This window comes from Stegostoma tigrinum, chromosome 39 (assembly GCF_030684315.1).
Source record: "Stegostoma tigrinum isolate sSteTig4 chromosome 39, sSteTig4.hap1, whole genome shotgun sequence".
Lineage (NCBI taxonomy): Eukaryota > Metazoa > Chordata > Chondrichthyes > Orectolobiformes > Stegostomatidae > Stegostoma > Stegostoma tigrinum.
Window position 1 is genome coordinate 21,802,763 of NC_081392.1, and position 24,562 is coordinate 21,827,324.

Below are 24,562 nucleotides of genomic sequence, written 5' to 3' on the forward strand. Positions count from 1 at the left end.
GAGAGGTGAATTTGTTTAATCCATTGTGAACTCATTGTCCTATTTCTCAAAATTACTACTCCATGTCTTATTTATTCCCTTGATCATACAACTAAATCTATTTAGAATCAAAATTTAGGACTCAAAATTTTAGCCAGTTATACAGTGGAATGCAAAGTTAGATCTATAAAGGCCAGGCAAGTTCAGCGTTTGATCCCTGATCTGTGAACTGGAAACCAAACTCAATATTTGTGTAACCTCATCATTTGGAGATTGGAAATTTTCTACGTAATGTGCAATTTCGCTTCAAGATAAAAACAATTTACCACACCAGATCTCCAAAACTTTGCCTCAATAAGGTTAAATGTCATTTTTCTAAACCCAAGAATATAATTCTTCTCAATATCTTTTCATAGGACACCTATCTTACTCGAAGAAATAATTTAATAGCCTCAGATGGTGGGTTGGTCACAAAACACAATAAACAAAATGTGACAGAAGGACAGTGGAAATCCTGGAGCAAACATCTGGAGAGCAATGTAAAAAGTTAGTCAACTGCAACTAGAACATTGAGCAGTTTGAAAAATGGAGTTTCTGTAAAACTAGCAACATCCTAGCATGATCACTGTATTTTGCCCTCTTCAAATAGCAGCTTAAAAATGTTTCAATTCCACCTAAGAATGATTAAACAGAAAACTTTGACTATTTTCTCATCTGGACAACTAGTTTGGTAAAGTGGCACCAAAATATTTATGTCTAACCAATTATTTTGTTATTTTGTTAAATTCAGGAGCAAAATGAGTGGACAAAGAGCATGATAAAAGGAGTGAGGAGGAATGGCTAGAACTTGTCAGTTTTGGTCCAAGCTAGTTGAAAATGGATAGTTGATGTCTGAAACACTCAACAAACAAAGCAATATGAACATCTCACCATTCCTATGCAACAAATATTTCTTACTACAGAGAACAATAAAAGGAAGATATGATAATTGAACAAAAAGACTTATGAGAACCAGTTAAAACTCTTAATGTTTTGCCTCAGTTTCTATTACTTACAAGGACCTCAAAGTGTACAAAGCAAAAGAAAAAGAAATTGGCACATATCACACTATATACATTGCCTGAGTTCAAATTTCCAAGATAATGAACACTGAGAAAGATAATCTACGAAGGCTGCATCACTGCAGCATAACCACATTAGATGTTGATTAAAATATTAACTGCAATTTCCTCAGCAATTATAAGAATCATGACAAAACAATCTTGGAAGATTTGAGCCAAGCTAGACGTCCTGGACTGCAATACATATATTCCTGTTGCATTGTTGATTGACAGAATCTGTACGCATTCAGTCACTGATTTAGTTCATTATCGATATTTTACTAGAAAATATTGATCATGCCCTGAATACAGTCACACTGGGCCGAGTGCAACACCTTACCTCCATTAGCAGCTCTCTACTTGCCATAAAGTTATCTTCTTCGTTGTTTGAAAGGTCTTCAAATGTTATCTTACTGCTCCTAGTCAAGAGAATGAGACACAATACTCTTGACAGAATAGAGTCAAGACAACAAACAGCTGATATGGAATCTGACGAATAAGCAAGTAATACAGACAGTGAATGGCAGTGAAGCATTTTTACAATAAGTATAGTTATTTTAACCAAATTGTTTAGATATGTTTTGGCAATCTCTGGGGCAGGTAGAACTTGAACCCTGATTGTTGAAACCCAGGGATGGGGATACTGCCATTGTGCCACAAAAGCTCTTGAGTGCAGTCGTTTTGGTAAATCTCATTGCAGCAAGAGAGATTTCATTCCCAAGCCGCCTACAAAAAAACAAACATGATCAAATTGTCTGAGGCACAGGAACATAAAGTACAGGTGTGCACTTCAAAGAGGTATAGAATGCTTTCTTGGGAGATTAAAATAATTGTTGTCTTTGTATTTTAGTATCCCACACAAATCTCCAGCTTATATCACCCCATCACAGCGTATCCACAGGAAACTGTGTTACGTTCCATCCAACAGCAGATCAGTTTTGGAACACAACAGTTAAATATTTGAAGTTGCCAAACAGTTTTCTTTTTTCAATTAAGCAAATTAACTCTTCACTCCTTAGTGAAAGAATGACAGATTCTGCCAATTCGCCAATTGTTAGGATTGCACTGTCGTGCCTCTGGTAATCCTGTTAATGCATCGAGCATGTGAAGATCACTTGTGCAAGTAAACCTGGAGGTCAAATCTGCAATTTCCTACCTCATATTTATTAAATAAAAATTACATGGCTCTTCCTGAACAATGACTTACTTTGACATGGCTGCCCAAGTCTTCTTCAAAATGGAAACACTATTCGATTGCAATGCAGTGGTAATTGCATGCACCGAAGAGAAATTCTGCAAAATCCTACATTCCTGTTAGAAAAAAAAGCCATGAGTTCTGTGGAAAAAGCAGTGACTCCCCATTACCCAACACCTCAGATTTTTTAAAAATGTTCTATCAGAAAAATGTTAGCTGTGAAAATAACTGCATTGACAAACAGACTTTGTGAGGGAAAGAATTCCACAATTCTTGGCAACTCAAAACCTGGTATTAACTTTGTATCCCTCTGAGACAACCTTTTCAGTTCACTTGCTGCCAGCCTGTGACTGGTTAGATATGATTACTGACACCAAAGGAAAGCTTAAAATGAGTAGGATTGAGACATGGACATCTGAGTGGTAGAAGTGGCGAAGGTAGTGGGGTGGAGGCGGGGTAATCATCTTTGTAATACCCATCACATTTAGCTCATAAATGAATGATAGGTTGTATTATCTGACAGAATAGGACAGCAGGACCAGTCGCGTGAGATACTCATTTGAGGGAAAGCATACAAATCAGGAAATTGGGTCTACTTTTATGAATCACTAAGTTATTGATACTGAGTTAACTAATCTTACCCAGGTTAGCAGCTGAATGTCCCTCATCTGCTTGCGCTCTCCCCCCCACCACCACGCACCATCACCACCACCCCCACCCCGCCCCGGTGGAGGCAGGGAGAAAACTGGAACAAATCAAACCTCCCAAATGTGTACTTTGGGGTGTGGTGGAGACGAGGAGGAAGCCTGCGAGTGTTTGTTATCAGTCTCAAAGCCACTTCTGCTTGGGGAGGAAGGCTAGGGAGGGGCAGGGTGATTGGACCATTTGGGATTTATTTAGAGGTGCGTCAATTGACATAATCATAAGTGCCTTGTCTGATTAAGGCCAGCAGGTAGGTTCTCAAGCCCAGAGTCTTCTGGCTTCAGGGAAATAAGGCTGCTGCAGTAAAATGGAAGTAATGGAGGGCACTTCAACATGGAAGCCACTCCTTGTCAACTATTGTAAAAAAAAAAATCAGAACTAGAAAAGTCAGCCAAGTGATCACTGTAAGGTGGCGATTCCTCTTCAGAATGGCCTTTGATAGCGCCAGTGTATATGTTAGGAACTCTTTCATCCATGTCTACTACTGGGAGTCAGCCTACATTCGGCTGAACGGCTCCATATTGTGAAACTGGAGACTGACTTTCAAATCCCCATCAAGGTCCCATTAATGCCTCAAGACTCTTAATGAGTCAAAACTGATGCAGGCAGTATTGCCAAGACCCAAACCAGACTTCTCTAAAATAGCTGGCAACAGTATTATTGTGAACCTGCATTCCCAACTTTACTAATGTATGAATATTTTGTTGTCATGTGTATATGAGAAGCTACATTGAAAGTACAGTTTTGTTGCACAATCCAGTGCAATTTTGGATTATAAAATCAGTAAGAATAAATTACTTCCTTTACTTAATTAGTTAATTACTTGGTTCCTGTCCTGATCCTTTCCAAATGTACTAGTGGAAATGCCACATGTTGGCGACAAGTACAAGCCTGGCATCAGATCTGACAGCCCTTCCTCACTCTTTTCCAGATTGCTGACTAACATGCTGAGACAAATTCCTTTGGCAAACACATAAGAAACAGACAACCAGGCAAGTTCCTGAAGGGCTGTCATGTAGGCACACAGAATGCAGAATATTGGGAATAAAATGCACACTGTTTCATAAACTGACTGCAGCTTGGAAGGGAGGCCAGTAACACTATGTATTGTCCAATAACTAACTTCATTTTTGAAGGGCCATTAAAAATCTGAAATCAGTTTGCCTTTTATCTTTTTTTCCAAATACTTTTGATTAGAAATAAACATTAATACTTCAATGCAACTGTAAACTGAGGCATGAACTATCAGCAGCCAGCACTACGGAAATTACGAATGCTGGGATTTGTCATGAAGCATTCAACTCTTCTTCAGAAAAGTATTCTGCTCGCCAATTCAAGAGGCTTTCAAACCTTGGACATATCAACACATATCAACTGCTTGCTCTCTTCCACCATGGTTGTTTCATGCACTGTGAACTTGAACCTGTTACAAAGGCTAAAAATCAATAAAGAATAGTGTACCTGGGCAACATCAATCCATTTCTCTATGATTTTAGCTCTCTGCCTTGGTTTCTGCTGTTGAGGTTTTAATATGGTGCTGGTGACAAATTTTCTAACATTATTGAACTGTGTAATGGTGGCCTGGACAGTTGATAGCAGATGCTGTTTTTCTTTCTTCCCTTGTTGAGACCAGATGGACCCCAAACATTGGCTGGGCACAAGTTTTACAAAAAGATCCTGATCAAAAATAAAAAGGAAACAATGATTAAAGGCGTCAGTCGTGTCATGTTTTAAGCAATGAATGACAAACAAGATTTGTCCATCCATGGGTACATTTGTCCTGCTAGTTTGCAATTGTACATTAAAACTGCATGCTATATTGTCAACGACTGGGTACATAATGCTCACATTGACGCACAAGGGCACATAGGCTGTTTAGACAGATCAAAATCCTGAATTCTCAGTCATCTGCTTCCTATTGTAGGTTAGATTTAAAATCACTGGTTGTCTCCACCCAACTCCTACTGTTGGCTCCACGCACACCATCAATGCACGGCTCTGTTGGCAATAGTCACTGCTACTGATGCTCAGCCCTGGTGGCCCACAAGCTAGACAGGCTGGACACCAGTATAGCGGCCCTGCACCATGTCCACTTCTCGCACCAAGGCAGGTTGACAGAACACAATGGCAGCCTGGCCCTCTGTTGGTTCAACAGACCTCAATGTCAACACTTCCCCACTGTTGGTTTCATGCTGATTATGAGTATTGCCAAACGTCCAAGCTTGTCAACTGGCCATTCAGATTGCATTGTGTCCTTCTGTGTCCCTCTTCAAGATGAGCAACTCCCATCGACAATTATGCCCCGACAGTGAAAGTTAACACAACCGGCAAATAGCTTCATCAGATCCCCGTAAACTCATTCAGAATGGAGAAATTTGTCAGTCTCGTCACTTTCAAAGACAGAGTTGGCTGTGACAGGCTGCAGTAGAAGGGAGTGCTCAGAAACCACTGAGTGGGAAACTGTTGCATGTTTATGCAAGCATGGTGGGCTCTCACTTTTAACAGTCTGATCACGTCACAATGATGTCATCGATCATTTCCGGCAAGGAACAGCTTAGGCTAACCCTGCTGCCTCTACAGTAAATTACATAATAAAACTCCTGCTGTTTAACGCTTCAGCCCCCTGGACTTGCGCGGTAAAGGAAAAAAAAGAACTGGCAATGAGGATCAAAAAAACCGCTTTGAGATTCACCAGGTCAAACCACTGATTTGAAAAAGACTGACAGCCCTCACTGCAGATCTCTATGATTCAACAAAAAAGCAGCTACATTCCTCGACAGGCACCCAACGAGGTTGCTTCCCACCAAAAATGGCTGTTGTCATCATTATGTCACACGATTAGACTCTAAGTGCCAGTCGGTATATACATACACATATGCAACAGAGACTGCAGTGAAAACAGACAGTTACCTTTGGAACTCTGTGCAGAAAAGCAGCTATCCCTTAACAAACTGAGATAACAAAGTGTGGAGCTGGATGAACACAGCAGGCCAAGCAGCATCTTAGGAGCAACTGTGCTGCTTGGCCCGCTGTGTTCATCCAGCTCTGCACTTTGTTATCTCTGATTCTTTTGCATCTGCAGTTCCCATTACCTCTTATCCCATAACCAACACCTACTTTTGACAAAGTGGTCACTTCCAGATGAGATCGCTGCACCCCAGTTCTGAACATTAATATATGCTTGGGATTTTTGAGACCTAGAGGACTACTTACATTCTAGAGTCACACCCAATGCTGTCATACAGACCACTGAACTTCCACTTCAAGCCTAAGCCTATGACCAGACTTTGACATAACTCAAATTTTGATTCAGCAACTACGAGTCTCATTTTGTAGAGGTAGACATCAAGCCACCTTGGAGACTAGACTGGAGTACCCCGTGGCTGATTCCACTCGAGAAGATTCTGGGAAAACAACAAAACTGCCATACTGGATACTTCAAAAAAAATCAGTGGACTCATGAAGAAACAATGACTGTTATGGTGAAACAATTAAACTTTTACCATGAAATACTATTCATTTTGTAAAGTTTCAAAAATAAGTTACAAAGGATTTTCAGTGCGCTCTCGGGTCATTTATTTCACATGACGTTCAGTCAAAACAAATGACAAGTGCTGAAGTTTTAGTTGGCAGGTATTTCAAGCGAGATACTGAAGTTACACATCAAACAACACATTTTAACATCTTGGAAGACTGCATTTTGAAGGGAATTCAGTTATAACAACTGGTGGAACAGTAATAGCAGTAAACAATACAGAGAGATTCAGACGCATACTGCTGACTGAAATATCTTATTTCGAATGACTGGGCCCCAGATTCCTGTTTACTCACAGTATCCATAAAAGTCAGCTGCTCTGCAATGAAGCGTGATGGGTAGGACAGGAGCTTTTCGTCAACTTGTTCGATGGTTTGGTCGTGTTCTTCTCCCACATAGAATCTAACTCTTCTACGGTAGCCTTCTGTGCAAGTGAAGATAGACATTTATTTTGTGCCCAAAGTTCACATTGCTCTAAAATATCTCACAAACTTGTGACTAGAAATCATGCATTGGTTTACAATAATTATCTAATATTCTACTTCTAAATCTAGATTTGGTGAAATTAATATGATATTGCACTGAAATCCTCTTGTTGGGAGCATCTCAATTGCAAAAGAAATTGTATTTAATGACAGATTCCCATCCCAATTTCTGGCTTTAGGAAATCTTCCGAATCACAATCTATTGTTTCACAATAACTTGCAAAATTATTACATCAGATTATAAAATAAAATGTCATTGACGGCAACAGTTCAAAAGGAAATTGTCCAGAAAGTCACATTACATGCTGCTGGGTCTTATCGGACCATATTAGAGTATCAATTCTATGCAGAATTTGGTCTTGTACATCATGCAATTAGTACAGGGGTAATCACTCAGCAATAATTTTAATTAACTTCATTTACCCAAAAATTTGGAAGTAATTTTGAAGCTTGTCAAAGGCAACCAAAATGAACTAAATCCTGAGACAGAGGGGCAAGCCGCACACAAACTTGTAGGGAGGCACCCTGAATTAAAACCACATTTTTGCAACATAATTATAAATCTTACTGAACATCTCTTTCTCCGCTGTTTCCTCCACCAAAAACTGACTCAGGAGCTTCTGGGCCTGTTGTTCAGCATCTGACCCCGGCACTGTCTGGTTCAAATAGGAAAGTACCTTCCGGAGACAAGAGTAAGTGGGAACTTGACGAAAGTCTTCGGCAGACTCCTCCAGCCAGATTTCGAGAATTTCAGGTATAGCACTGGAAATAAAGTCAGTGTTAATAACTGTTCATCGGGGAAGCAAAATGTGTGGGAAAAAAAACTTCTAATTCTACAAATGTAAATGCAATAGATTAAAGTTGGAAGATGGGGTCATCGTGCTCACACAGGAGATGAGCTGCCATCTCTGCCATCTTGAACTGCTGCAGTGCACATGACAATGGTAATCCTGCGATGCCATCAGAGGGGGGCTGTGTGTCACTTTGACCCAATGATGAAGAAATGACTGTCCAAGTTAGAATTATGCTGGCCATGGATGGAAACTGCAAGTTGGCCATGTTTCCAAGTTTTCTTCTTTGTAGATTGCACAGGTAAGCCTAAGGCTCACGTATAAAGTGATTTCACATGTGTCTGAGGTTACTTATTACACCAGCAGGACCTCTTGGTGTTTAGAGTTTGCTAGTAAAGAGAAAGTGAGCTTTAACAAAAAATCTTCTTTAAAAAAGTCAAATGGGACAAATCAGATGAACAAAGAAAAACACAAGGATAATGATGATTTGTTTGTCTTTGTTCTGGGAGTTGCATTGCCAGTAGTTGGATACCTCGGTAACATGGATAAATTGGGTCTAGTTGTGGATGAATAATGAAATACTCCAACAGAGTCAGCTTTCAATTCACTTACTTTAACTGCCTGGCTAATACTGAGAGGCCACGTAGCATTATTTCACAGGTAAATCAATGGTTACTTTTTTGCAACAAGACATCAGCTGCACAGAGAAGTCATCACACCACTGAAATCGAACCCTTTGCACAGGAAAACTCCCCAGGGCACCTCACAGCAGATTAACCATACAAAAACCGACAAAGGAGGCGATATTCAAACAGGTGACCAAACATTTGGTCATAGTGACTTTTCATGAGTTTCATAAAGACGGGAAATGGTGATGTCCAGAGGAAGGAACTATACATCTGCAGGAAGTAGCACTAACGGTGGTGGGCTGATGAAAAAAAAAGAAGTACACAGCACACTGGACTTGGCAGAACAGAAAAGTACGAGGCAAAGTTCGGGACCTAAAATAATTCCAGGCAAAAGCAAAATAAGAACATGAAAGGATGTGAACACAAGAATTGAAAGTTTTTTCGAAAAAAAATTTAAAGTTCAGACATTGGTCGACCGAGAGACAACGTGGGCCAGCAAACATCAGAATGATGAGTTTTGTTGTGAATTAGGAGATGGACTGAGTTGCAGCTATGGTCTATGATGCAATAGGCAGGAGAAACCTTTGACTTTCCAAATGCTCGAAAAAGTAAACATTTGTTTGATTAGCATCCCCAATTTACATGGAATATTTTATGCTGAAAGTGCTGTTCTAGTTTTTAATTTGGAATTTCCTTATCTGCAGCCCTACACTGAAACAGATGATCACTTATTTGAGCCCGTTCATAATAGATCATTACAGCACAGAAATTATATGATGTGAAACATTACACACAGACATTGGGGCTTGACTCAGACTTTACCAGCTCCATTCCTGTCAAACAGTGGTTGGTGTAGGAAGTGCTAGGCAGCCACAGTGCCATATGCAGCAATAGCCTCTTGTTGTTTGAGAAAGTTATACGACTTAGAAATAGTTTACACTGGAGGGACTATTTTGACTTCATCTGCTTTCAGATCAGTTGGCATAGGTCGTACTCTTTCGCAATGACTCAAAAACACAGTTGTCCCACACTGGTAAGGTGCTGAATGATATTAACTAGTGAACATGGCAAATTATGAAATTACGTGACTCATTTTTGGAAATGTCAAGAGATTGTTTTTCAGTGAGGTCAGCAGGATTATGAAAAGCTTGATAAAAGGTGAAGTTTTTAATCAGCTTTTTAAAAAATGGAGAAAAGCATACTGTGCATTTCAGATTTTAGAGTCTAAACAGCTGAAGCCATGGCTGGTAACAACAGGACAAACATAATCTGGGAAAGTGAAACTGGACAGGAAAAAAGAGAAACGTCTAAAGTGGACACAAGGACATCGCAGAGATGGAGGGACAAGGCTGTGGAAATGTTATTTGTTATGTTACCTCTAGGAAACAGTGACTAACTGAAACACACTGGAAACATGACCTAAGGAAGTTGCCTGGGCTCATTTGGTCCTGAATCATTCAGAAATGCTTAGATCACATTACAAACACTCGAACAGTGACCCTCCAAAAATATATATAAAGAAAAATCAATTCAAAAGATCACAAAACCAAAAAATTCCATATCCTACTGAAAGCCTTCGTGGCTGGGAAATAAGTTGCTGAGCTAAAAAGCCTCTACCCTGCTGACAGTACGGTAGGACTTAATTAGTACCGTGCAGAGTCCAAAATTTGACCCAAAACACTTTTCTGTCGTCCCATTAGAATTAAAGTCTCTGTTTCCAATAGATTCATTAACAAGTTACTACATCCCTACCAAGTAATCTGAAACCTCTAATCAGCTGCAGTGTACAACATCATTTCATTTAATTACTCATTCTCATCCTTCCACCATCTAAAAGGATCATTTCCTAAAGCGAGCACAAAATAATCTTAGATTGCAATGGCACTGGAGAGAAGTGTATTCTTAAAGTATTAGAGCATTCCAGAATTGAAATAATTATGTACGGGTGCACTTTTGTCTTTCTTTTCAATTCTGGCCACTTGAGCATCTGAGATTAATTGTTTCATCGATGACAACTTCACTGGATATATTTCTGCCTCTTCTGCCCTCACTCAAGATGTTCCTTTAAACCCATGTTTTGACCATGCTTTTACTCAACCCCTAAATATCTGTGTTTTCTTCAATGTCAAACTGACAGGTTGTAAGCTACTATTCCGTAGAAAACAAAAATGATAATTTTCTACTTTACTCAAACCAAAAAACTTGAATTCAAAAGGAGATTAACATACCAAAAAACATACCAAGCCAGCACATTACTTTCATGAGGATTACACTGTCCTCCATCGAGGATCAGGATAATTTAGGTTCCTTTATAGACTTCATCCCTATATGTCTCTTGAGACATTAGTACAGGAATATTGTGAAATTAATCAGGACTAATTTGGTATCCACAATTAGCTGTGTTCATCCAAACATGAATAGCTAGGTATTGGAGAAAAATGTCCAGATAACAACTAATCCCTGTGGCTTAGATTTCTAAAACTTTGTTTCATTTACCCAAAAAGACAACTGGGTGGGTTAGAGTGAATAGCAATGCACAAGGCATCCCAACTGTGTTCTGAGTTAGTAGGTACTGCTGATGCTGGGGTCTGAGATAGCAAGGTGTGGAGCTGGATGAACACAGCAGGCTAGCAGACTAGGGGCTCAGGAAAGCTGGCATTTCAGGTCTGGACCGTTCTTCAGAAAATTTCTGGAGGAGGGCCCAGACCCGAAACATCAATTTTCCTAGATAATAAAATGTGAGGCTGGATGAACACAGCAGGCCAAGCAGCATCTCAGGAGCACAAAAGCTGACGTTTCGGGCCTAGACCCTTCATCAGAGAGGGGGATGGGGAGAGGGAACTGGAATAAATAGGGAGAGAGGGGGAGGCGGACCGAAGATGGGGAGTAAAGAAGATAGGTGGAGAGAGTATAGGTGGGGAGGTACGGAGGGGATAGGTCAGTCCAGGGAAGACGGACAGGTCAAGGAGGTGGGATGAGGTTAGTAGGTAGATGGGGGTGCGGCTTGGGGTGGGAGGAAGGGATGGGTGAGAGGAAGAACCGGTTAGGGAGGCAGAGACAGGTTGGACTGGTTTTGGGATGCAGTGGGTGGGGGGAAAGAGCTGGGCTGGTTGTGTGGTGCAGTGGGGGGAGGGAACGAACTGGACTGGGTTAGGGATGCAGTTGGGGAAGGGGAGATTTTGAAACTGGTGAAATCCACATTGATACCATTAGGCTGCAGGGTTCCCAGGCGGAATATGAGTTGCTGTTCCTGCAACCTTCGGGTGGCATCATTGTGGCACTGCAGGAGGCCCATGATGGACATGTCATCTAAAGAATGGGACGGGGAGTGGAAATGGTTTGCGACTGGGAGGTGCAGTTGTTTGTTGCGAACTGAGCGGAGGTGTTCTGCAAAGCGGCCTCCAAGCCTCCGCTTGGTATCCCCAATGTAGAGGGAGCCACACCGGGTACAGTGGATGCAGTATACCACATTGGCAGATGTGCAGGTGAACCTGTGCTTAATGTGGAATGTCATCTTGGGGCCTGGGATAGGGGTGAGGGAGGAGGTATGGGGGCAAGTGTGGCATTTCCTGCGGTTGCAGAGGAAGGGCCAGGTGTGGTGGGGTTGGAGGCAGTGTGGAGCGAACAAGGGAGTCACGGAGAGAGTGGTCTCTCCGGAAAGCAGACAGGGGTGGGGATGGAAAAATGTCTTGGGTGGTGGGGTCGGATTGTAAATGGTGGAAGTGTCGGAGGATGATGCGTTGTAACCGGAGGTTGGTAGGGTGGTGTGTGAGAATGAGGGGGGTCCTCTTTGGGCGGTTGTGGCGGGGACGGGATGTGAGGGATGTGTTGCGGGAAATACGGGAGACGCGGTCAAGGGCGTTCTCGATCACTGTGGGGGGAAAGTTGCGGTCCTTGAAGAACTTGGACATCTGGGATGTGCGGGAGTGGAATGTCTTATCGTGGGAGCAGATGCGGCGGAGGCGGAGGAATTGGGAATAGGGGATGGAATTTTTGCAGGAGGGTAGGTGGGAGGAGGTGTATTCTAGGTAGCTGTGGGAGTCGGTGGGCTTGAAATGGACATCAGTTACAAGCTGGTTGCCTGAGATGGAGACTGAGAGGTCCAGGAAGGTGAGGGATGTGCTGGAGATGGCCCAGGTGAACTGAAGGTTGGGGTGGAAGGTGTTGTTGAAGTAGATGAACTGTTCGAGCTCCTCTGGGGAGCAAGAGGCGGCGCCGATACAGTCATCAATGTACCGGAGGAAGATGTGGGGTTTGGGGCCTGTGTAGGTGCGGAAGAGGGACTGTTCCACGTAACCTACAAAGAGGCAGGCAGAGCTTGGGCCCATGCGGGTGCCCATGGCCACCCCCTTAGTCTGTAGGAAGTGGGAGGAGTCAAAAGAGAAGTTGTTGAGGGTGAGGACGAGTTCAGCTAGGCGGATGATGGTGTCGGTGCACCATCAAACCCGCAGACAAGGGTGGCGCAGTGGTAGTATGGCGCACTGACCTCTACATCGCCGAGGCCAGACGCCAACTCTCCGACACCACCTCCTACCGCCCCCTTGATCATGGCCCCACACCCGAGCACCAAACCATCATCTCCAACACCATCCATGACCTCATCACCTCAGGGGACCTCCCACCCACAGCCTCCAACCTCATTGTTCCCCAACCCCGCACGACCCGTTTCTATCTCCTTCCCAAAACCCACAAACCTGCCTGCCCTGGTCGACCCATCGTCTCAGCCTGCTTCTGCCCCTCCGAACTCATCTCCACCTATCTGGACTCCATTTTCTCCCCTTTGGTCCAGGAACTCCCCACCTACGTCCGTGACACCACCCACGCCCTCCACCTCCTCCAGGGCTTCCAATTCCCTGGCCCCCAACACCTCATATTCACCATGGACGTCCAGTCCCTATACACCTGCATTCCGCATGTAGATGGCCTCAAGGCCCTCCGCTTCTTCCTGTCCCGCAGGACCGAACAGTCCCCCTCCACCAACACCCTCATCCGCCGAGCTGAACTCGTCCTCACCCTCAACAACTTCTCTTTTGACTCCTCCCACTACCTACAGACTAAGGGGGTGGCCATGGGCACCCGCATGGGCCCCAGCTATGCCTGCCTCTTTGTAGGTTACGTGGAACAGTCCCTCTTCCGCACCTACACAGGCCCCAAACCCCACCTCTTCCTCCGGTACATTGATGACTGTATCGGCGCCGCCTCTTGCTCCCCAGAGGAGCTCGAACAGTTCATCCACTTCACCAACACCTTCCACCCCAACCTTCAGTTCACCTGGGCCATCTCCAGCACATCCCTCACCTTCCTGGACCTCTCAGTCTCCATCTCAGGCAACCAGCTTGTAACTGATGTCCATTTCAAGCCCACCGACTCCCACAGCTACCTAGAATACACCTCCTCCTACCCACCCTCCTGCAAAAATTCCATCCCCTATTCCCAATATCTCCGCCTCCGCCGCATCTGCTCCCACGATAAGACATTCCACTCACGCACATCCCAGATGTCCAAGTTCTTCAAGGACCGCAACTTTCCCCCCCACAGTGATCGAGAACGCCCTTGACCGCGTCTCCCATATTTCCCGCAACACATCCCTCACACCCCGCCCCCGCCACAACCGCCCTAAGAGGATCCCCCTCGTTCTCACACACCACCCTACCAACCTCCGGATACAACGCATCATCCTCCGACACTTCCGCCATTTACAATCCGGCCCCACCACCCAAGACATTTTTCCATCCCCACCCCTGTCCGCTTTCCGTAGAGACCACTCTCTCCATGACTCCCTTGTTCGCTTCACACTGCCCTCCAACCCCACCACACCCGGCACCTTCCCCTGCAACCGCAGGAAATGCCACACTTGCCCCCATACCTCCTCCCTCACCCCTATCCCAGGCCCCAAGATGACATTCCACATTAAGCAGAGGTTCACCTGCACATCTGCCAATGTGGTATACTGCATCCACTGTACCCGGTGCGGCTTCCTCTACATTGGGGAAACCAAGCGGAGGCTTGTAGACCGCTTTGCAGAACACCTCCGCTCAGTTCGCAACAAACAACTGCACCTCCCAGTCGCAAACCATTTCCACTCCCCCTCCCATTCTTTAGATGACATGTCCATCATGGGCCTCCTGCACTGTCACAATGATGCCACCCGAAGGTTGCAGGAACAGCAACTCATATTCTGCCTGGGAACCCTGCAGCCTAATGGTACCAATGTGGACTTCACCAGTTTCAAAATCTCCCCTTCCCCAACTGCATCCCTAAACCAGTCCAGTTCGTCCCCTCCCACCACTGCACCACACAACCAGCCCAGCTCTTCCCCCCCACCCACTGCATCCCAAAACCAGTCCAACCTGTCTCTGCCTCCCTAACCGGTTCTTCCTCTCACCCATCCCTTTCTCCCACCCCAAGCCGCACCCCCATCTACCTACTAACCTCATCCCACCTCCTTGACCTGTCCGTCTTCCCTGGACTGACCTATCCCCTCCCTACCTCCCCACCTATACTCTCTCCACCTATCTTCTTTACTCCCCATCTTCGGTCCGCCTCCCCCTCTCTCCCTATTTATTCCAGTTCCCTCTCCCCATCCCCCTCTCTGATGAAGGGTCTAGGCCCGAAACGTCAGCTTTTGTGCTCCTGAGATGCTGCTTGGCCTGCTGTGTTCATCCAGCCTCACATTTTATTATCTTGGAATTCTCCAGCATCTGCAGTTCCCATTATCTCTGATACTATTTTAACATCAGTTTTCCCGCTCCTCTGCTGCTGCCTGGCCAACTGTGTCCTATTTGTTTGATTAACGAGATGTATTTTTCTTTTGCTGCATTTTTCATAAATTGTTTGAGCTTTCTTTCAAACTTCAGTGCAGCCCAGTTGTGAACGCTTGCTATTGCATCTGAAGTAAAAATATTCCCTGAAAATCCTCACTCCCTCAAATTGACCATTTTTCTCAATGCAATACTGCAAAAATGTGCCTTTGTATTTGCTCACAAGTAATTTATCTGTGCTTGGCCCTTCAGGCATTGGCTTTCTTGATTATAAAAACGACAAACAATATCAACTCAAGAAAACAAAATAAATGAGTAAGCAAACCATGTACAAAAGAAAATAAATCACTGATATAAAGGTAAGAACCTCAAACTTTGAAGTCCCCAAGTCCAGTCCAGCACTCAAATCTATTGGATAAATGTTCTTTCGTCTTAATCAAAAAGCACAGAGTTTAATCGAACAGCCAGACAAACCAGAATAATCCCATCTTTAACCCCATGCTGCCAAAGTGTCATGCAGGGCAGCATGGTGGCTCAGTGGTTAGCACTGCCACCTCAGAGCTCCAGGGTCCTGGGTTTGATGCCAGCCTTGGGCGACTGTCTGTGGGGAGTTTGCACATTCTCCCCATGTCTGAGTGAGTCTCCTCCAGGTGATCCAGTTTCCTCCCACAGTCCAAAGATGTGCAGGCTGGGTGGATCAGCCATGTGCTAAATTGCCCTTCATGTTCGGGGAATAGGTCTGAGTGGGATGCTTCAAGGGACAGTGTGGACTTGTTGGGCCGAAGGGCCTGTTTACACACTGTAGGTAATCTAATCTTATTCAGAGCAGTGAAACAACCTCTGCAATCTGGTACAACTCAAAAATAACTAGAATTCCTGCGAGAGATGCATTTGTGCGATGCTTTCTACAGTCAAATATCTTTGAAAGCACTTAGTTAACAAACTTCAAACATGAAAAATCATTTCACAAGATCATTTGGATTTCATAGATTCAGGAAGTATTAATTCAAGATCGATTATGTGCAAAATGAACAACAGCAGAACGGGGTGGGAGGGCTACCAAAGTCAGGACACCACAACCAAACCACTTGCCAAGTATATGACTGCTCTAGATAGCGGTATCATTCAGTTTCAACTATTCACAGGAAGTTTGCAGAATAACTTCTAATAAAGTGGTGTGAAGAGGAAAACCATTCCTGCAATAATGCATCATTATCACAAACTAGACTAATGACAATCTGAGATAAACAACCCCAAAAGCGTGATAATGTCGGACAAACAATTCAAAAAACAAAGAATTTTGGATGATTTACACTGAAAAATATTAACAAACCAATCTCTAGGAATAATGCAATCATTGGACATGCAAGACAAGCAGCTTCTTTAATGCAAAAACAGAGTTAACATTTTGGGTCCAGCGACCCTCCCTCAGAACTGGAAGGGTCACCCAGACCTGAAACATTAACTCCGTTCTTACCTTCACAGATGTTGCCAGAAATGCTGAGCTTTTCCAAAAACTCTGTTTTTGTCCCTGAGTTGCAGTGTCCGCGATTCTTTCAGTTATTATTTAGCTTCTTGAATGTGATTGTTATGGGTTGGAGTGCTGTTTGCTATCCTGTTCTGGGTGCCTTATATCTTCATGACAAAGGCTCTACATTATTTTACAGGTCTTTCTGGCTCTCCAGCAATTCTTCTCACATTCTTAAATTTCACATTAAAAATACAATTTCACTACATGTCAAATCAAACTTACATTTTCATTAGTGTTTCCTTTTCAGCAGGACTGAAATTATATTCTTCTAGAAAGCTTGATCTGTTGAAGACTATGCTTGTGCAATTGATCATAAACCACAAAAGAAAAAGCAAATTAAAATGGTGTTTGGGTCCACAATTGTTTGCCAGCCGTAAAATAAAAAATGAAGTCTCAAAATTCAGCATCCCAAGCCGTGATCTGCTAACATTATCAAACAAGGCACACTCTAAATGTAAAACTGCATAAAATAGTGAATACGTTCTTTAAATTTCCTCAGGAAATTTACCAGAAATGACCATGAGGGCCAAAGCAGCTCGCCAGCAGTGGTGGCGGCTGCTGGTAACAGGGGAAAGGAGCAGGTGCAAGGAGTGAAGCCACTTCTTCAATAGCTTACATCTGCTATTAGTCCAGAAACTTCAGTCTGAGATAAACTCAACACCTTCACATGCAACTGCTGCTTGTGCTTTGTATTGCTTGTTCCTCAGAATTAGGGAGAGAATAGGCAAAGAACTCAGAAGCTGTTTCTTCATCAATGTGCCATGATCTGGAATGATATCCGTGTTTTTGTTTCTGTGGTATGTCTTACAGAGTCATACAGCATGGAAACATCTCTGCCTTCATGAAGAGATTTCTGATGATCCAACCTATGGCCACCAGCTCTCCAGACATTCCCTTTACACACTACTGTCTTGCAAATGAAGCATAACATGGTCACATTTTGGATCAAAACTTCTTGACTGTCGCTCCCTTTTCTGGTGAACTTAAATTCTGAATTTCATCAGCCCATGGGATTACAGTTCCTGTGATGCTCTCCCACCAATGAGATGAATCTAGTTGCTGGATTTATCCATCCACTTTTGAACATAAACGTAGTACATGTTGTAATCCTCCAGTCCTCTGATACCACCCCTGTATTCAAACAGCATTAGGCTGTTGTGCAAAGTGCCACTGCAGCCTCAAGCTATTTTTTTCTTTCTCAATATCCTCAGTTGTCGACAATTCACTTCCTTCTGAGTTACCAACACCAAGGACAACCAGCCATTCTGATCAAAGTAGAAATTGCTGTAAAAGCTCAGTGGTTCAAATTACTCAAAAACGTTAACTCTGCTTTCTGGCCACAGATGCTGCCAGGCCTGCTTAGCTTTTCCAGCAATTTCCATTTTCGTTTCAGTTTTCCAGCATCTGCAGTTGTTTTATTTTCACATTTCTAAAATGCTGTCTAACTTCAGCTCATCCTTGTCTCAACTATTTACGTTTCATCGTGAGTTGGACATCAACTTCTTCTGAATAGTTACTCAGCCAGGCCCTTACCTCTGTGAAGATTAAACAGTGGATATATGACCATTAGCCCCACCTTCACTACCCTTTCACTGCTCACAATGGAGGGTGACATTCGGATTCCCTTTTAACATTAGCTGTCAGTATCATTTAGTTCAACACTTCCCTTCTGAACTACTTATAATTAACTCGGTACACCTTGGGGTCATCAATAATCCTCATCATTGGTATCATTTGCCACTATTTCCTGCTTGTGGACACATTCTGACACTGTCGCTAAACAACCTCCTTCTGTAAGACAGACTGCTGTTTCATTGCAGTTTTGCCTGAACTTGTGTTCAAACTTACTTGCTGCAAACGCCTTCTTGCTCCTTTTGAAGTTGGACCTCCTCCAAATCAAAATTATTCTGGATTATTCCATCCTCTTTTCTGTAGCCAAACTAAATATCTTATGATATGGTGCTTCCTGAAATGATCCATGCCTGATATTTGATCGATAGTGTGTGTGTATGTGTGTGCACAATAATTATAGAAGTGGTAGTGCAGGTTGAAGATATCATCAGGATTCTGAACTTTAAAAATTGGAGCATTGTATGAAAAACAAATATGTTCTGACAAATCGTGATAAAAAAACTCCTGATTTGCCCTCAACTCTGGTATTTACCAACCACACATCAGGAAGGGATTTGAGAGGGTGCATAAAACATTCACAAAAATAGCATCAGAGATGACAAACTAGACAACTCCGTGGAGAGTCTGAAGAAGCTCGGGTTGATCTTGGAGAAGACTAAGAAGTGATTTTAAAAGTGTTCAAAATCATGAGGGATTTGGTTAGAAAGGATAAGAACAATCGGTTCCTTGTGACAGAGGGCTGAAGAAGAAAAGGACACTGATTTAAGATGATCAGCAAAAAGAAGCAATGGTGACAAGGAATTTTTTTTAAAATAGCATCATTAGAAACTGGAAAGCTCTGCCTAATAGTGTGGTGGATGCAGCTTCAATTCAGGTCTTCAAAAGGGAACTACAATTTTCTAATGGAGAGGTTTCGCAGTATTACACAGTAAAAGGACTTAGGAGTGAACGTAGCCATGTCCCTCTTTGAGAGCTGGTACAAACATCAAATTATTGTCTCTGGGCTATTACCATTTGATGGCTGTATAACATTGCACAAACTGCTAGCTCCCCAGCTATTTCCTACTGCTTTGTCATATTCTGAATAATGATTCACTTTGTCATGCATGCAATTAAACTTACTGAGCAATTATTTCGCTTGATTCTGAAGAACCACAACTTCCATTTTCCTCACCATTTGCACTGTCAACATTTCCAGAACTGCAATTGATCAAAGAGGACAAATTAAGTCATTTAGAACAGGCAAACTCGTCCAGAATTAAATCCAACCCAATTCAACAACAAAAAATCACAGTCTTGAGAGAGGGGTTCTTTTGACTTCACAGGATGCCCACAGGCCTTCATACTGAGGCAGTGCTGGGGTGTGGGTTGGAAGAGACAGAGCAGGGCAATAAGGAGGGAAAGCCATTTCTTCAGTATTTCACCCTTGTTGAAAGCCGTTTCTGCGCTGTGCAAGAACTTGATACTTAAAGACAAGCAAAATTCAGTTTACCATCGAAAAGCTTTGAATGCTTTCTGCCAATTCAACATTATCTCACCTCTCAAAATAAGCCAAACGTTGCAGAAGCAGTCAAGCAGTTGCTTCATGTGATTGCTATTGTCTGGACTGGTGCTCACTGCACTGCCATTGGGGTATCTTCCTGAGGCAACCCTGACATAATCTTAAAGCAAATCCCAACAGTTTCCTTTCACAGTATTAGATCCCAAATACTGTACAACAGGTTTAATCTGACGTCACATCAAATTTACTTGTCAATTACTCCTTCAGTTTCTGACAAACTTAGGTTTCCACCCACTACACAGTGTGACATGTCAACATTTTCACAGCTGCAACTGGTCACAAAACACCAAATAAATCATTTTACTTGTGCATATGATCACATTTTTAATTACTGGCACTCTTATCAACATTGGGATTTTTGTCTGTGAGGGGGAGCCAGTGGGTAGATGAGGAGTAAAGATGTCAAATAAAGAACCTCTGCACTGGGACAGACAATAAACATCCCAAAAGAAAGGATTTAAGTTTAACTTCCTCATCTCTGACAAAGAAACTCAAGCTCTTTACACACTATTCACAATTCAACCCTCACAAGTACAGCTTGTAACTCATAGTTTGATTCGGAGCACTGATGTAAGAACGTGTCATTGCTCAAATTCACTAAAGCTTAAGGTCAGATTAGTCACCATTGGCTGTTTTGCTTAAAAAAAAATCATTTTTCTTTCTTGCTCCTTTAACAGTTCTGAGTTTCATTAAAGATCTGGACAGAATAAACTCAGGATTAATTCCAGGTCTCTGCCTGACCCCATGGATACAAATGGCAGATGGTCAACTTAGATAATTCAAAATGCAAATTATTCAATGGCAATATTGTGTGGGAGAAATACCAAGGCTCGGACACGGGGAGCAGGTCACATTCTTAATTGAAGACATATTTCTTCAAATGTCACAGCAGTTTGGAGGACACTTCAATGAACTTGGAGGACGTTTGTGGGGAGGGTGCAGCTGAAGCAGGAAAGAGGAAAACAGAGAAGTGCTGAGGTGGGGTAGAGGAGATTAACCCATTTCTTTAGCATTTTTACCATAGCCACATTGTCCAGAAATATAACCTCAATATTGATCTGAAAACAATTTCCCATCTCAGTGTTTTGGATGCTTCAACGGTGATGCTATCATCTAAGGCAACTGTCTCTGTTATAAATTTTCCAGGGAGGCAGCCCAGCAGACACTATAATGTGAGTGCTATAGTCTGGAGTGGCACTCATCACATTGCACAAAAAATTTTGAAGAAATCAATGATTCTCCATCATTCCCTTTTCACACTGCTGCATTCCAAATGCAGCATAATTAAAACATATCAAAATTATTTCCGATCAACCTTGCTTCCTCATGGTTACACAAATGCCTGGCAAACTTTGATTCCCACCCACCCGACAATCTATACGGCCAAAATATCTGCAGCTGCAAGTGCTCATGAAGCACAAATTAAGAAAAGGATCTGCATCTACAACTGACTTGTAAACATTGAAAATAAATTTTGAATCCCAAAATGCTCAGTATTTCAAGTCCTCATTCGATCAAAGTGCAGATGAATGACTACACTAGAGGTTTGCTTTCCAAATTTTCAGAGAAAATATGTAGGTCACTCCAGTTACAGAGGCTGGTACATTTGAGGGGAGGTGGGAGGTTTCGCAGTTTAGCAGTGTTGCAAGTTAGACCACCAAGGTCTGGATGTTGAGGGCCAATCAAATTTTCACTGAACATTTTTGAATGTTTTCTATGGATCAAAGGCTGAAATGTGTCATTGACTTAATTACTGGCAATGACCTCAGAGGGAATAAAGCTGTTTCTTTCAAGTGATTTTTATCATCTTGAATAGCGACATAATCTTTCAAGAGCTACTATATTCACAGAAATTTCTTTTCATGTTATGTATTATGAATGAAGCACAGAAGGGTGAAACTTACTTTGAAATTTCTGCAGTCGCTTTTGGTGAACCTGGTTCTTCAACTTTATCAGAGTTTGGGCTGTCAAAGGTTTTGGACCTACAATTAGTTAAGACCATAAGACATTGGAGCAGAAATTAGGCCATTCGGCTCATTGAGTCTGCTCTGCCTTTCAGTCATGGGTGATAAGTTCCTCAACACCATTCTCCTGCTTTCTCCCCATAACCCTTAATCCCCTTGATAATCTGTCTCAGTTTTAAATGTACTCAATGACCTGGCCCCCACAGCCTTCTGTGGCAGTGAATTTCACAGATTCAACACTCTCTGGCTGAAGAAGTTTCTCCAAATCTCCAATTGAAAAGATCTCCTCTTTATTCTAAATGTGGGCCCTTGGGTCCTAGTCTCTCCTACCAATGAAAGCATCTTCCCAACATCCACTCTGTCCAGGCCATTCAGTATTCTGAAAGTTTCAATTAGATACCCCTTATCCATCTAATCTCCAATGAGTGTAATCTCAGAGTCCTCAAACGTTCCTCATATTTTAAGCTTTCCATTCCCTGGACCATTCTCATGAACCTCCTCTGAACCCGTTCCAGGGACAGTGCATACTTCCTGAGATATGGGGCCCAAGTCTGTACGCAGTACTCCAAGTATGGCCTGACCAGAGCCTTATAAAGCCTCAGAGGTACACCCCTGCTGTTACATTCAAGTCCTTTCAAAATAAATGCCAACATTGCATTTGCCTTCCTGACTATATAAGGCAAAAATTAAAGACATTGTAAACAAGCACTTGCACCCAGAAATGGCTTCCTTACAAAACGAGCATTGAAAAATTTCATGTGGAATTCATATGGCCATAAGATATGGGGGCAGAAATAGCTCATTCGGCCTACTCAGTCTGTTTTGCCGTTCGATTCTGGCTGAGATCTTTCTCAAGCCCAATTTCCAGCCTTCTTCTCGAAATCTTGATCCTCTAATTAATCAAGAACCCTTCTCTCTCTCTATCTTAAATAGACCTAATGACTTGGCCTCGACGGCTTTCTGCAATGTTTTCCTCAGATTAGCTACTCCTTGACTGAAGAAATTCTTTCTGACCTGAGTTCTAATGGTTGGTCTCTTCACTCCACAACTGTGCCCACATGTCCTAATCTCTCCTACTCGTGGAAACATCTTCTCCGTTCCACATGCAATCCTTCCAGGCCTCTCAGTATTCTGTAAGTTTCAATGAAATTCCCTCCCATCCTTCTAAACTCCATCCTGTACAGAACCAAACCCTCAACCACTCTTCAAATGACAAGCCCTGCCAAGTTTTCAAGTCCTTATCAACTGGGTTTGTTAAACAGGCAACATTTCTGATGTATACAACTACAATAGATCATGATTTGGTTTTCCCCCTCCAAGCTTTAACTGGTGGTATACAACTGATTGTGATTGAGTCTGGAAGAGTAGCTGGGGGGAAGCTGCAAGGAAGAAGGAATTCCACCTTTCACACAAGTTTTCAGAACATCAAGGTCTGTTTATTTTTGGGCAATGGGGCGAGGTGGGGCATGTAATAACACTGGAAAGCAGAGAGTTAGAGAGTCAACTTTTTCAATATGTTTACCTGCATTGCATAGTCCAATGTTTGGAAAAGAAACATTCCATTGAAGACTGTGTGTAATGCATGCCCAATTATTCACTGGCAATTAAATTGGAGGTGAGAGGATTAGGAAAATGGCAGGGAGGGAGTTTACCACCAACACATTGCAAAGCTATGTTGACTTGGGCCAGTTCTCTTTGACACCTGGACTCTCCTTGACTTCTAAGAACTGCCTCCCTCATTTCCCTGATGGCGCCCACCTACACAACCTCAGTGACAATCAGCATTAACAGTTGGGCTGAGAAAGATGCTGATCTGCCATCCCTTTCTCTGGACCAGCAGCTGTCAAAACTGAGCCAAACCGTCAACTGGTGAGTAACGCCAGCAGCAATCTCTGTAATGGTTACCACTGGAATCGGCCAAGGCCTCCACATTTCAGATCCAGCAGGAGGCCTGCAGCATGAACCACAAGCTTCCATCTAAAATTTCTTTTTACAACACTAAGAACAGAGCAAATATTAGAACAACGGCCAACTGTTTCTTTAATGTAAAAAAAAACAAACTAAGGACACCGACAATCGGAAAGAAAAGGTGTTTCTGGAGAAACTCTACAGGTTTTGCAGCATCTGCAGACAGAAAACAGTGTTCAAGTGAAGCCAGGTGACACTTCTTCAGAGGTGTGAAGTTCTGAACAGGGGAACCTTAACTCAAAGCGCCCACTCTGCTTTCTCTCCACAGATGCTGCTAAGTTTCGGGAGATAGCCTCTACGTAATGCACCTGAAAATGCCAGACCTCCAGCAGTTGCCCTTCACCTAGTTGCATTCTGATTAAAGCATCATTTCCTCATACATTGGATCAATACTTACTTTCTGATCTCAGCAATCGTCTCTGGAGGAATTGGATTTTCAAGCTCCTCACAGCTCGGAATGTTAGCATTGTTCCCGCTGCTGAAATTAGTTGTGAAGAATGTCATTTTAAACAAACACAAAGCACCCAGTAATTCTTAGCTCATCGGCAGTTTCCTTTGTATTCCTTGTACTCTGAATAAAGCAAAACCTTAACCACATATTGTATTCAAATGTACTCTTTCATGACAGATTTTAGAGTGCATGGTTTCCCATCTACCTTGTAGTTTGCACTTTCAGGTGATCGGCAAATGGTCCTAAAAGTGTTATCAAGTAAATTTGAGCAAACATCC

The 24,562-nt window shown here is 42.8% G+C and overlaps 1 protein-coding gene across 1 annotated transcript; it reads right to left on the minus strand.

The window, feature by feature from the left end:
• Positions 1-431: 431 nt before the first annotated feature.
• LOC132206622 (ral guanine nucleotide dissociation stimulator-like 1) lies at positions 432-7,741 on the minus strand. Its single transcript, XM_059641005.1, has 4 exons — positions 7,565-7,741; positions 6,808-6,935; positions 4,438-4,653; positions 432-506 (listed from the first exon to the last, which is right to left on the minus strand). The coding sequence occupies exons 1-4, from the start codon at positions 7,569-7,571 to the stop codon at positions 432-434; spliced, it is 426 nt and encodes a 141-aa protein (XP_059496988.1). The 5' UTR covers positions 7,572-7,741.
• Between the last annotated feature and the right edge of the window lie 16,821 nt (positions 7,742-24,562).

Excerpts from the sequence above, each read along its gene's own strand:
- LOC132206622 (XM_059641005.1), bottom strand. Across the intron at positions 4,654-6,807 it reads AGCTGACTTTTATGGATACT|GATCTTTTTGTAAAACTTGT; the intron begins GTGAGTAAACAG and ends ATTTTTGATCAG. Across the intron at positions 507-4,437 it reads AATGGATTGATGTTGCCCAG|ATGTTTGCTCCAGGATTTCC; the intron begins GTACACTATTCT and ends ATTGCTCTCCAG.